Source organism: Mustela nigripes, chromosome 18 (assembly GCF_022355385.1).
Source record: "Mustela nigripes isolate SB6536 chromosome 18, MUSNIG.SB6536, whole genome shotgun sequence".
Lineage (NCBI taxonomy): Eukaryota > Metazoa > Chordata > Mammalia > Carnivora > Mustelidae > Mustela > Mustela nigripes.
The window spans coordinates 14597156-14612399 of record NC_081574.1 but is presented as its reverse complement, the minus strand read 5'-3'; the positions used below and the strand labels follow the sequence as shown (position 1 = coordinate 14612399).

At 40.7% G+C, this 15244-nt stretch overlaps 1 protein-coding gene across 3 annotated transcripts in view; it reads right to left on the bottom strand.

Moving 5' to 3' along the window:
• The window catches only part of PRIMPOL (primase and DNA directed polymerase), a 52601-nt gene that overhangs the window by 23123 nt on the left and 14234 nt on the right, over positions 1–15244 (bottom strand). For all 3 annotated transcript variants that reach the window (XM_059384188.1, XM_059384189.1, XM_059384191.1), the window contains exons 6-8: positions 14892–14989; positions 13866–13995; positions 7198–7345 (exon numbers count right to left, since the gene is read on the bottom strand). In XM_059384188.1, the coding sequence (XP_059240171.1) occupies positions 7198–7345; positions 13866–13995; positions 14892–14989 (376 nt within the window). The remainder of the gene's footprint in view (positions 1–7197; positions 7346–13865; positions 13996–14891; positions 14990–15244) is intronic.

The following is a 15244-nucleotide window of genomic DNA, read 5'->3' as shown; positions in this document are numbered from 1 at the left end:
CTAGGGAATACTTATGAAGGAAATTAAAGAGGACACAAAGAAGTTGAAAAACATTCCATGTTCCTGGATTGGAAGGACAAACATCATTAAAATGTCTGTACTACCCAAAGCAATCTGCACATTTGATGCAATCCCTATCAAAATAACACTAGCATCTTTCACAGAGCTAGAACAAATAATCCTAAAATTTGCATGGAACCATATAAGACCCCGAATAGCCAAAGTGATCCTGAAAAAGAAAACTAAAGGTGGGGGCTTCATGATTCCAGACTTCCAGCTCTATTACAATGCTGAAATCATCAAGACAGTATGGTCCTGGCACAAAACAGACACGCAGATTAATGGAACAGAACGGAAAACCCAGAAATGGGCCCACAGCTATATGGTCCACTCATCTTTGACAAAGCAGGAAAGATTATCCAATGGAAAAAAGATGGTCTCCTCTACAAATTGTGCTGGGAAAACTGGACAACAACATGCAAAGGAATGAAACTGGACCACTTCCATATGCCATACACAAAAGTTAAGTTCATAAATGAAGGAAGGACCTAATTGTGAGGAAGGAAACCATCCTCGAGGAAAACACAGGCAGCAACCTCTGCGACCTCAGCTGTAGCACATTCTTACTAGACATGTTGCAGGAGGCAAGGAGACAAAAACGAAAATGTTTCTGCACAGTGAAGGAAGCAATCAGCAAAACTAAAGGCAACCTATGGAATGGGAGAAGATATCTGCAAAAGACCTATCTGATAAAGGGTTAGTATCCAAAGTCTATAAAGAACTTATCAAACTCAAATACCCATAAAACAAATAATCCAGGGGCACCTGGATGGCTCAGTTGGTTGAGTATCTAGTTCTTGTTTTTTTTTTTTTTTAAAGATTTTTATTTATTTGACAGAGAGAGGTTACAAGTAGGCAGAGAGGCAGGCAGAGAGAGAGAGGAGGAAGCAGGCTCCCTGCTGAGCAGAGAGCCAGATGCGGGACTCGATCCCAGGATCCTGAGATCATGACCTGAGCCGAAGGCAGCGGCTTAACCCACTGAGCCACCCAGGCGCCCATAGTTCTTGGTTTTGACTCAGGTCATGATCTCAGAGTTCTGCGACTGAGTCCCATGTTGGGCTCTGGGCTCATTGGGGAGTCTGCTTGAGGATTCTCTCCCTCTGCTCCTCCCCCTGATCTCTCTCTCTCATTCTCTCTCAAAACAATAAATAACTCTTTAAAAAACAAAAAGAAATAATCCACTTAAAACATGGGTAGCAGGGACACCTGGGTGGCTCAGTGGGTTAAAGCCTCTGCCTTCAGCTCAGGTCATGATCCCAGGGTTCTAGGACCGAGCCCCGCATCGGGCTCTCTGCTCAGCGGGGAGCCTGCTTCCTCCTCTCCCTGTCTGCCTCTCTGCCTACTTGTGATCTCTGTCTGTCAAATAAATAAATAAAATCTTAAAAAAAAAAAATGGGTAGCAGACATGAATAGACATTTTGGCAAAGAAGATATCCAGAGGGCTAAAAGATCTATGAAAAGATGCTCCACATGAGTCAGCATGAGGGAAATACAAGTCAAAACTACAGGGAGATACCACCTCACACCATTCGGAATGGCTAAAACTAATAAGGAAAGGAAAGATGCTGGTGAGGATGTGGAGAGAAGGGAACCCTCTTACACTGATGGTGGGAATGCAAACTGGTGTGGTCACTGGGGAAAATAGTATGGAGGTTTCTCAAGTTAAAAATAGAACTATCCTATTGACCCAGCAACTGTACTAGGAAGTTGGGTACAAAAATACAGATTCAAAGGGGCATGTGTACCCCAGTGTTTATAGCAGCATTATCAACAATAGGCAAACTATGGAAAGAGCCCACAACTATGGAAAGAGGCAGTGTCCACTGTCTGATGAATGGATAAAGATGTGGCATGTACACACGCGCGCGTACACACACACACACACATGTGCGCACGCTGGAATACTACTCAGCCAGTATAAAGAATGAAATCTTGCCATTTGCAATGACTTGGATAGAGCTAGAGTATATTGTGCTAGGCGAAATAAGTCAATCAGAGAAAGACAAATACCATATGATTTGACTCATATGTGGAATTTACAAAACAAAACAGATGAACATATGGGAAGGGATTAAAAAAGAGAGAGAGAGAGAGAGAGACTAGAAGGAAACCAAACCACAAGAGACTCTTAAAGATAGAGAGCAAACTATGAGTTGACGGAGGGAGGTGGGTGGGGGCTGGGCTAAACGGGTGGTGGGTGTTAAAGAGAAGGAGGGGACTAGATGTGACGACACTGGGTATTCTATATGAGTGATGAATCACTAATCTACCCCCTGAAACCAGTGGTACACTATATGGTAACCAACTAGAATTTAAATAAAAATTTAAAAACTGTCCGGTGACCTGACCTGCAAGATTCTCTAATTACTATTATTTTAAAATAAATGTTTTTATTCCAGTGTAGAAGTTAAAAATAAGTAAATAGATCATCTTAGGAAGGTTGGTTTGAGGAGATGTGTCACTGTTACTACCATGAACCTGGGCCTAACATACTGTCACCAAGAGAGCATCACTTTGATTTTATTTTTATTTTTAAAGATTTGATTTATTTATTGGAGAGAGAGAGAGAACAGAGCAAGAGAGAGAAAGCACAAGCGGTGGTGGGGTCAAGGGAGAGGGAGAAGCAGACTCCTCCCTGAGCAGGGAGCCCAGCGCCTCAGGGCTTTATCCCAGCACCCTGGGATCATGATCTGAGTTGAAGGCAGACGCATAACAACTGAGCCACCCCCCGGGGTGCCCCAAGAGCACCACTTTTATTAATACAAATTGAGTAGACGTGTCTTGACAATTAATGGGTTAAAGAATGAAAGGTGTATATGCATCAACAGTGCTGCCAAGATAACGCACACAAACACCACCATCATCTCCTTGAGTCAGGCTGTCAGATTTCTCAGAGCTGCCTCTCTCTCCTTTTCCTGCCAGAATATGTCCTGGGAACCCCGACATTCCCAGCCATCACTTCCACAACTACTGTTCCTCCTCCTTTTCCTTCTCATTGGCCATGAGATGGGCTGTGGCCCCGTAAATGAAGCCCAGACTGAAAGCAATTAAATATGTGTACGGCATTTCAGCACTTACTCAAAGAGCTCTAACGACTAGCGGGCCTACCTTTACCAAGAAAAGATGGTACGACAATCCAGAACTTGTGGAACTCTCATGTACTATTTATACCACAAATTCAAGTGAGAATTTGGTTAAGTTGCTTCATATATAACAATACTGGAGAAATGCGGTGTGGTAAGAGAAACTTAATTTTAATTTCTAAAACTGCTATTGTCAGGGTTTGTCACTTTATTTGCCAGTTTACACTTTTTTTTTTTTTTTAAGATTTTATTTATTTATTTGACAGAGAGTGAGAGAGCACAAGACGGAGAGGGAGAAGCAGGCTCCCCACTGAGCAGGGAGCCCCACATGGGACTCGAACGCAGGACCCTGAGATCATGACCTGAGCTGAAGGCAGACGCTTAACCAACTGAGCTATCCAGATGCCCACAGCTTAAACTTTTAAATCACAGGTTATACATGCTTTAAATTCAAAATTCTCTTTCTCTAAATTATTCTCTGCTCAATGAAACAAACCCAGTAGTTCATAAAACACTATACATCAAAATGAAAGCAGAGCATTTGATCCTTGCAATGACATGCAGGCATGATTGTCTCTGGAATGAGGGAACTGAGGGTAAATACTGAGTAAAAATAAATCATGATGTAGCACAGGACAATAAAGCAATACGAACATAAATGGGTAACATTAATGTTCCTGGAAATTACATGTATTTGACGGGAGCAGTGGGAGAAATGAATGCACAGGAAGGGAGCCCTCGCCAGGCAAGCCCTGGCCCTCTGATCTCTGGCAGGGAGCGAAGGTCGCCAGGACACAACAGTGACAGTATCAGCAGCATGAAGGCAGTCCCGCACAGGCTTCCAGGTCTTCCCCAGTCTTATGGCCCTTGCCCTCGCCCTCCTCATCAAGGCAGGGACAGGTGTTTTACTGCTGGGGATAACTCAAAAGAACGTATTCATCCCAGGAATTCCAGATCCTACGGCAGGCTGGCAAAAGTGTATTTCAGGCAGAGCAAACTTACAGACTTGGCCAACATTCTCTGATTGCTTATGCTTACTCTAATTCTACTTTCTGGCAGGCTGACAAGGGGAGCTACAAATGTCACCAAGACATACGTGGGGGGACGGGAACTGAAGGGGAAATCTTAGCCTAATTTTATCATCTCTGCATCTCTGGTCTCGGCAGTCCGTAATTCTGGAGGAAAGAAATTTCGGCCCCCCTCTGCCTCCCCACCCCAGGTGAGCCTGAAACTTGTATCTCCATACTTCTGTGTAAGCTGTTCTGCCAGTAAAGCCTTTCTTACTTTGTTTCTCTAAAGAAACCGGATTTCAAGCCAGCTTGAATGTCTTCTGCTTTCAGAAGACATCTGCAGCAGAGACTGCTAATTACCTGACAAATCTCTATTCCCTGCCCTTCCTAGCAACCAGTCTCGATGTTCAGCCTTCCGCTGGGAGCTGCAGAGCAGACTCAAGGAGTGAACAGGATGAAAGACGTGTCTTGCTTAAGACTGTGGCATGGGGATCTCGGAGCTAGAGCCTTCTTGGCAGTCTTCCACTCCCCACATCCTTACCAAATGCCTGCTTGTGTTTCATTGCTGTGGCACTAGTATTGATAAAGACATTATTACGCGCTAAGCTCTGGAAATAAAAAGTGAATAAGAAACTGTCCCTGCCCTAAAGAAACATTAAGTGGAACTTAAGTAAAGAATACAAAACAACGACGACAACAGAAAAACTACCTCCGAAGTGCTGAATGCGTGGATGCCGGAAGTCCTGCGCTAGCTACAACCCAGATGAACCACCACCCTGAGTCTTAGGGACGTGACAGAAATGGCTGTTCATCTGATGATCTCCATACTGAGTCTTCACAGACCAGGTAACTGGGGTATGTCTTTTCAGAGAGCAGCACCCAAAAGTCCAAAGGCCCACGGACAATAGAAAATGTGGCCCTGGTGCAAGAAGACCTATTTTGTACCAGGACTGGCCCTTGTGGCTCTCATTTATGACTACAAGAGGCCCTTCAGTAACAATCATCAGGAAATTCTGAAAAACTAAAGGTTTATTACTTATAATACCTGCAAATTACACCGCCTACCTGGGGCCACACAGCACGCTCTCAGGGAGGGAGCGCAAGCACAGGTGGGGGCCTGGGCTCGCGTCTTACTGGTGAATTTAAAACATAAGCAGGAATTTAAACCAAGGAAGAGAAAACAAGATGCCCAAAACGTGAGTTACTGAACTCAATCAAGATTTCTGAATCCGGGGTGCCTGGGTGGCTCAGTGGGTTAAAGCCTGTGCCTTCAACTTAGGTCATGGTCTCGGGGTCCTGGGATCAAGCCCCGCATCAGCTGAGCCTCTGCTCAGCGGGGATCCTGCTTCCTCCTCTGTCTCTGCCTGCCTCTCTGACTACTTGGGATCTGTGTCTATCAAATAAATACTAAAATCTTTAAAAATATAAATTAAAAAAAAAAAAAAGATTTCTGAATCTGAAGAGCCTCAGTGGGTGGGGTGTGGCAGCCCACGTTTACTGAGACAGCAGTCTTGGAATAGATGCCTCAGCAATCGAAGCTTAAGTCAGGCAGTCGCATTACAACCAAACAAAACACTGGCAGGGTTTACACTACGAGGGTCAGGTGGTGTGAGAGGAGGCTAGCGCACGGCGGGCCTCTGCGCACACTAAGACATCTGGACATTTTCCCGAAGGCGACGAGCAGTCCCGGAAGGCTGTGAGGCACGTCGGCGGCACAATCAGATCTGTCCAGCCAGCTGACTGAATAAGGAGGCTGAGAGAAAACAGAGCTCAGAGAGGACACCAGCATTTCCACTCGGGCAGTTGGGCAGATGATGGATACTACTCACTGATTTACATATCACAGGAGAAAGGGCAAGGTTAGGGAGCAAATGAGGCATGTGGTCTAGGAATGCTGCGTTTGAAGTGTCTGTGTGGGAATGTTTAATAGGCAGTTGGCTGTATGGGTCCAGCACCGCGGACAATCTTGGCTGAAGGTGAAGATTTATGGCTCTGATGACCATCTATGTGTTGACTTGAGAGCGGATGATAATCAAGGTTATGGGGAGAGGGAACAGAGGGACAAGAAGAGATTCTACAATTATCAATATCTAAGGGATGAAAGACGGAAGGAATGTCCAATGATGCAACACAAAATAGGGAGAGAATAGGAGCCCCTCATACATAGCGAACTAGGTCACTGTGACCTAGCATTAGTTTAATTTAGCAATTAGGTTCCTGACTTCTATGCTAGTCCTTTAGTGACTATGTTCATGCCTTTTTCCCTAGGTACCCGCGAAACTATCACACAACTGTAGTTCTGAAATGCATTACCTATCACCTGCACTTTGGTTAGGTATCTGCCATTCAGAGCTAGAAATACTCGCTCTACTGCTGCTCCGATCAATAATCGGGATTGGGGCTTCTATTGAGACCTTGATTTTCAGTGTTTCCCATTCTGCCTACTTGTTCCCCCTCAGACGGACTCCATTTCCACACCGGGGCCTGCATCTCTCCATGTCCAGTACCAGACAAAGACTCTTGGACTTATATATGTGGACATTTTCCCAATCCTGAGGTTCAGTCTGGAGTAATAAACAATAAAAAAGCCTCTCCAGGTGTGGTTTGGAGCCCAAGCCCCAGTCCTCACAGCCTAAAAGCTAAGGCTAAGGCAAGGCTGAAGCGAAGGACAGAAACACGGCTCTGATGCACCACAGATAAGATCTGAACTGGGCCTCTCGTGCATTACCCAGACAACCTCTGCAATGTGTCCAGTTAGAGCAGAAACCCGTACCATGCAATGCGTGACCATCTCACAATCTCTAGCTGTTGGCAATAATGCCAAGGGCATCCTGAGGAGGTTAACAAGTCTAAAATGTGTCTAGAAGAGGAAGGTAGGTCTAGAACTAAAGGCAAATCCTGACGATGTGCAAAATCACATTTCATTACTTAGGATAGGGCAACAAACACAAAACCTGACAAATACTTACAAAACCTTAAGAGGAAAAGGAAAATATGAGGATTTTAACAGAATTCCATGACTTTTTAAAAAACAGTACACTTACCAACATGAATGTTATCTTTAAATGCCACATCACGAAGCTGAAATATTAGATGACGGCTAAATTTTTCATCAGTGCTGGAATCCAAGTTGAAAACATCTTTGGGTGAACAATTAACTCTGTATAGCTCTTGAAGTGCTTTACAAACATGCTAAAGACACAGGTAAAATGTAAGTAATTAGTATTTTAAATGGTTTAAAAATTTTTCCATGAGGAAATTCAAATATCTTGGTACAACTCTAACTCATTATTTATTTATTTATTTTTATTTTTTTTTAAAAATTTTATTTATTTATTTGACAGACAGAGATCACAAGTAGGCAGAGAGGCAGGCAGAGAGAGAGAGGGAAGCAGACTTCCTGCTGAGCAGAGAGCCCAATGTGGGGCTCAAACCCACGACACCGAGATCATGACCTGAGCCGAAGGTAGAGGCTTCAACCCACTGAGCCACCCAGGTGCCCCTCATTTTTTAATTTTATTATCTGAATATTTACAATGTAGCAATTTCACCAAATTACTGATACACAGAAATATACATCACATTTAAATTATCCCACATGTTCTGAGAGTCATAGACTCTCAGGAGTAAAGACGTCCTAAAATTCAAACAATTTATCTTATATATTAATCTCTTCCAAAATCACAATAAATATATTCCTTTTTAAGCATAGTAAATATATTTATTTTTAAGCATCATCTCTTCAAATATCATCTACGAGTTAAAAAGTCACTAATTCCATTTTTCATAGTTTTAGTTTTTGGAAGTTTCCTCAGACATACTGAGCCAAAATCTACCTCCAAAAATTCAGCCCTCTGGGGCGAGGTGCTACTGACACTGAAGGCAGTTATGCAGTATAAGAAGGCAGCAAGCCCAGGGGTAAGAGCATAGATTTGGTATCAGAAAGATCTAGGTTTGATTACTGGCTTTGCCACTTACCAGCTCTGTGTGACTTTGGTCAAGTCCAAACCTTACATTCCTTGACCGCAAAATGGGATTATAATCTGACCTAACTTCTGGGATTTAAGGAGTAAAAGACTAGATGAGTGTAAAAAGTTAGCACATTGCTTGGTATACGTCTCTGCTTAAAAGCATTAGCTGTGCAGCCACAAAACAAGTCACTTCTGAAACCTGTTTTCCCACTTGCATAATGAAGTTACTAAGAACTACCGTACATGGTTATCTTGAAATGAGCAAAAGGCTTATAAACTGCCAAGCACTTATACCGAACTTATACTTATTCATGTTATCTTTGTATCATCATAAAAACCCCTCCCACGCTCTCTGTAGTTGTCAATAAATTCTCACTTTCTCAGAAGCCTCCTCAATTTCCCTCTCTACATCCATTCCCCCTTCACACTCTGTCCCAATTATAGTTCTTACAGGGCTACAGTTTTATGTGAATTTGTGTGATTATTTTGACTTGGGTGTTCACTCCATTACAAAGGCCACCCCTCACCATCCATTCTTTACTGCTTCTGTGGAGACAGAATGCCGTCTACCTGGACACAAGGCCACCCAGCATAAAGACTGCACTTCCCAGACTCCCTGGCAGTAAGGTGTGGCCACGCGACCAAGTTCAGGCCAATGGGATATGAACAGAAGGAAAGCAGGTGATTTCCAAGTTAAACTCTTACGGGGGAGAGGCATGCCCGGTGATATGGGGGAAGTCACCATCTTCCACTGACAGGAAAGCAGACATTGTGGTCATGAGCCACTTGGACAGAGTACATAAAGGCAACATCTCAGGAAACAGCAAAGCAACAAGCCTGGTCTCTGGTGTAACGGAGCCTTATCCAGATACTACATGAGGGAGAAATTAAGCTCTATCTTGTTTAAGTCCTGTTTTGTTTTGTTTTTTTTAAGATTTTATTTATTTATTTGACAGAGATCACAAGTAGGCAGAGAGACCGGCAGAGAGAGAGGAGGAAGGAGGCTCCCCGCTGAGCAGAGAGCATGATGTGGAGCTTGATCCCAGAACCCTGGGATCATGACCTGAGCTGAAGGCAGAGGCTTTAACCCACTGAACCACCCAAGCGCCCCATAAGCCCCCTTTTTAAATTATGGTAACTAAAGTTATCCTAATTTGTTATTCCCATGAGACTATGAATTCTATGAAGGCAGAAGCTAGGTCTCTGTGGACTAACCCGTGGTCTTCCAAGTGCCTAAACACACTGACACTTACTAGAGGCTGAAACATTTGTGATCGAGGAATAAAGTCTGGTTTTATATTCTGGAGCTATACAGAATAAATGTACTGACTGCCTAGGTTAAACAAACAAACAAAAAGTAATCCTAATCCTCTAAGTCAACTTTCCCAAGTTAAACTTTAAATAAAAATGTAGGACTGAGCCTGGGTGGCTCAGTGGGTTAAGCCTCTGCCTTTGGCTCAGGTCATGATCAGGTCCTGGGATCGAGCCCCGCATTAGGTTCTCTGCTCAGCAGGGAGCCGGCTTCCTCCCTCCCTCTCTCTCTGCCTGCCTCTCTGCCTACTTGTGATCTCTCTCTGTCAAAAAGATAAATAAAATCTTAAAAAAAAAAAAAGTTAGACATTTAAATATTAAAACTATATGATCCACAAGTTAGAAATATGATTATTTGAGCAATGTTACCTGTCAGTAGAGTTCTATAAATGCACTAGCATCAGAGTCCATTCCATTTGGCAGAGGGGCTTATTAAATTTCATCAGTTGTCATTGCCTCAAAGGATGATATGTTACCACTAGCTATTATATATTATCACTAGCTATTATTAGTCAGTTACTTCTTAACCATCTGTTAAGAGTTAATCTAATTTATGCCTCTTCACAGGGGGACTCAAAAGGAAAAGTACTTACTGGATTATACACTTGTTATACAAAGTAACCAATAAATGAAATTAATCTCCATGTAAATATATATGAAGATTATATTACCTAAAATAATCTTGGGGCAGCTGGGTGATACAGTTAATTAAGTGTCCCACTCTTGGTTCAGCTCAGCTCATGATTTCAGGGTCATGGGAAAGAGCACTCAGCTTTGCCTAAGATTCCCTCTCCTTCTGCTCCTCCCCCTGCTCATAGGGGCACACACACTGCTATACCCAGCAGGTAAGCCTAGTTGTGTAGACATTGCTACAAAAGACCACAACTAGATAAAGCAATCTCAAGAAAAAAGAACAGAGCTGGAGGTATCACACTTCCAGATTTCAAACTATACTACAAAGCTACAGTAATCAAAACAGTAAGTACTGACTCAAAAGTACACATATAAATCAAGGAAATAGAATAGAGAGCCCAGAAATAAACCCACAGTTAAATGGTCAGTTATTCTATGACCAAGAAGGAAAGAATATACAATGGATAAAAGACAATGTCTTCAATGAATAGTGCTGGGAAAACTGAACCGCTACATGAAAAACAATTCACTTTCTTACATCACGTACAAAAATAAACTCAAAATGGATTAAAGACCTAAACTGAAGACCTGAAACCATGAAACTCCTTGAAGACAATAAAGACAATAATCTCTTGCACATTTGTCTCAGCATTATTTTTTGGATCTGTCTCCTCAGTAAAGTGTAACAAAAGCAAAAATAAACAACTGGGACTGTATCAAACTAAAAGCTTTTGCACAGTGAAGAAAACCATCAACAAAACAAAAAGACAATCTACTGAGTGGGAGAAGATATTTACAAAAGATTTATCTGATAAGGGGTTGGGATTAATATCCAAAATATATAAAGAACTCCTAAAATTCAACAACAACAACAAAAAAATCTGATTTTTAAAATATGCAGAAAACTTGAATAGACCTTTTCCCAAAGAAGACATACAGATGACCAACAGACACATGAAGAAATGCTTAACATCACTGGTCATCACGGAAATGCAAGTGAAAACCACGACGAGGTATTACCTCACACAAGCCAGAATGGTGAATATCAAAAAGACAAGAAGTAACAAATGTTGGCAAGGATGTAGAGAAAGGGGAATCCTTGTGCGCTGTTGGTGGGAATGCGAGTTGTGTAGCCTCTATGGAAAACAGTCTGGAGATTTCTCAAAAAGTGAAAAACAGAAGTACCAAATGGTCCAACAATTCTATTTCCGGGGATTTACCCAAAGAATAAAACAGCAGTAATTCAAACAGACACATGCATTCCTAGGTTTATTGCAGCATTATTTCCAATAGCCAAGATATGGAAGACACCTGTGTCCACTGACAAATGAATGGAAAAAGAAGATGTGGTATATATACACACACTAAAATTACTCAGCCATGAAAAAGAGTAACATTTTGTCACTTGCCAGCACCGGTATTATGCTAAGTGAAATAAGTCAAACAGGGAAACTCAAATGCCACATGGTTTTACTTACCTGCATAATCTAAACAACAAAATAAACCAAAACAGACTCAAAAATCCAGAGAACAAAATGCAAATGCCAGAGGGGAAGAAGTAGGAGTATGGGCAAAATAGGTGAAGCAGATTAAGAGATACAAACTTGTGGTTATAAAATACATAAGTTACAGGGATGTATGCAAAACAATGTAAGCATTATAGTCATTAATATTATAATTAGCTTATATGGTAGCAAAAGGAAACTAGACTTAACATGATGAATCTTACATAATGTATATTAAGTGTTAAATTACTATGTTATAGCCCTGAAACTAATAAAATATTAAATGTCAACTATACTTCATAGTAAATAAATAAACCTAAGTAAAGGAGGGGGGAAGCCAAGAAAAAGCTAATATTACATGACTTTTTTTTATGTATTTGCATACATTTTTCAAAAAATTTAAAATTTAAAAAAGAGTGATTCAACATAATCAGCAGATACTCTTTATCAAAAACATTTTAAGATATATTCTTAAAGTTATAAAATGTGTCATCTATAGTTAACATCTAAGAGAAAAAAATTAAGGAGCGCCTCAGTGGCTCAGTCATTTGGGCGTCCGACTCTTGATTTTGGCTCAGGTCATGATCCCAGGGATTCTCTCTCTCCCTCTCCCTCTGTCCCTCCCCCAACTCACATGTGCATACACTATCTCTCTAAAAAGAAAAAGAAAAACAAAAATTAAGGGGTGCCTGGGAGGCTCAGTCAGTTAGACATCCAACTTTTGATTTCAGCCCAGGTCGTGATGTCAGAGTCATGGGATCGAGCCCCACATCTGGCTCTGTGCTCAGCGTGGAGTTAACTTGGGATTCTCTCTCTCCCTCTGCCCCTCCCCTGGCTCGCTCATTTTCTCTCTCAAAATAAAAAATAAAATAAAAGAAAAACTTTAATAAGTTTTTAAAAAAGAAAGAAAATAAACTAATCAATAAATGTTAATACTACTTTGAGCCCAAATAATAGCCAATATAAGTTTAATAACACTTAATATAATAAAATCTTAAAAAAGATCTTATAAGAAAACATTAATAGACTTCTGTTGAGCTAGCCCATATTACTCCTTTTGTTAGTAACTTCCCAGTTGACACCGCTAAACCAAAAATACATACTGGAATGACAGTATTTTCTTTTTGTTAAAAACAACAATAACTGTACTTCTAGATCATGTTTTACCAATATTATAGGACCTAGGAGTTTTAAGTTTTTCTAGACCTTAGACTTCTCCTTTATGATGGTGTAAGACAGAATAATTTCCAAAATTCCTCCCAGCACAAAAATTAGGACATAATTTTTAATTCTTGAAAATTCAGCTCAGTAACCAATTTTTACAGTAAAAATTACTTTCCCTTTTATCAGTCAGCTACTTGCAATAGAGATAATATATAATTTAAAAACAAAGTTTCTGAACTGCCACCTTTCTCAAGTGTTTTTTTTTTCTTAAAGATTTTTAAAAAAAATATTTTAATTATTTATTTGACAGAGAGAGACACAGTGAGAGAGGAAACACAAGCAGAGGAGTGGGAGAGGGAGAACAGGTTTCCTCTGAGCAGGGAGCCTGATGCGGGGCTGGATCTCAGGACCCTGGGATCATGACCCAAGCTGAAGGCAGATGCTTAACTGACTGAGCCCCCAGGTGCCCCTCTTTGCTAGGACTTTCTTTTTTTTTTCTTTTGTTTTTGTTTTTTTTTTAAAGATTTTATGTATTTATTTGACAGAGAGAGATCATAAGAAGGCAGAGAGGCAGGCAGAGAGCGAGGAGGAAGCAGGCTCCCTGCTGAGCAGAGAGCCCAACTCGGGGTTCGATCCCAGGACTCTGGGATCACGACCTGCGTTGAAGGCAGAGGCTTAACCCACTGAGCCACCCAGATACCCCTTTCTTAAAGATTTTATTTGAAAGAGAGATTGAGAGAGAGAGAGCATGTGAGGGGAGAGGTCAGAGGGAGAAGCAGACGCCCCACAGAACAGGGAGCCTGATGTGGGACTCGATGCCGGGACTCCAGGATCATGACCTGAGCTGAAGGCAGTTGCTTAACCAACTATGCCACCCAGGTGCCCCTCTCAAGTCTATTTTTAATAGATATACTAATATTACAATATATATGGACCTAAATTGAATCTCTGACCATTTTAGAAATTTACTCAGAGAAGTCATATTAAGAAATGAAAATTCAAGAGGAAAAGGAAAAGGAGGTGAAACACAAAACCCAAATATTAAACAGGCTGCATCCACTTAATTAATGAATACGTGAATGAAAAGATATACAGATATAAGGAGAAAAACCTGAGTTTGTAATTTACCTCAATGAGTAATGCAACCATCTTTTTTCCATCAGCTTCTGGATTGGCAAGTTTGTTAAATTCCAAATCAAAATAAAGCTTGCACACAGCATTTTCAGGAATGACTTCATAGCAGTGTAAGAGATTTTTCCTGAATTAAATAGTTCAAGATTGTTAGGTTTCTGTCTTATACCTTTTGAATCATGGTAGTTGATCCTGTATCTCAAGATACTGGACTAACTGTGATTTAATGACAACTATGGCATAATGAAGACATGACAAAATGAACAATTGCTCCCCTGTGGGTTTAAGGATCATCATAATATTAAGAGCTTCTGTCAAAGAAGATGTAACAATCATATTTGGTCACATTATTTGCCTTGAAAATATGGCCAACCTCATGCTGTTATTTATTCACAGATAATTTTGACATTGTATGATCCTTCTTTACTCTTGTGTCATGACAGAACAAATCTTGTCTGAGAAAAAGAACTCTCTTTCTCGAACTGGAATCCCAGGATCACATGTATTCTTGGGATTGGATAAGCTTTTTATGAGAATTCTTAAGTTTTGTATTTTCTTTAGGAAAACAGTATTTGAAAAACTGGCTAGAAACATATTCTGAATCACCTGACTTCAAAAGCTTTCAGTTCTCACATGTGGGTCAAGAGATAGGACTTTAACACAGGTTAATAAAAATAGATACTGCCTCGGTAAATGAATGATGACTTGGGCTAAGTGAAATCCAGATGGCATCCTATGGAAGAAAAAGTTTGTAATTTGAACAAAAAGTGATGGGGGAATTGTGTCATCACATGCACAAGAACTCACAACACACCCACGATTGCCCCTGACTTTTCTCCCAGCACCTGGTAAGATCATTTAGTGCTGCTAGGACACGGAAGCTCCAGGGTTCAATTTTACGGATAAAGGAGTAATCAAATGTGGGATGGAGATTCACAACAGTTAATTAAGCCAGCATTAATTTCACCAACATTACTAGATGAAGGAAATGTAACTTTAACATGTTGTCCTTGACAGACTTACCGGGATTTATAATAAAACCAAAGTTGAGCATAGGTTGTTACCAGGTAAATACGCTGTCCATTGCCCACTTTGTATTCCAAAGCAAATACGTGAACATCCTTTATGAGAGCAAAAATAATAGTAGAAAAATTTATAAAAGCAGAAATCGAAAAACAACTGTAGCTAGTCAATATTCATGAATTTTATCAAATTTTGGAAAACTGGAATTTGAGCATCTTTATTTCTAAAAAAAGAAAAATAATTATTGTGACTATGCCAATCAAAATCTAATTATATTTATTTTTATTCACTTAAGTAATACATGTTCAAGGCAGAAACCATTCAAACACCAGACCAAAAAGAGAAAAAAAAAA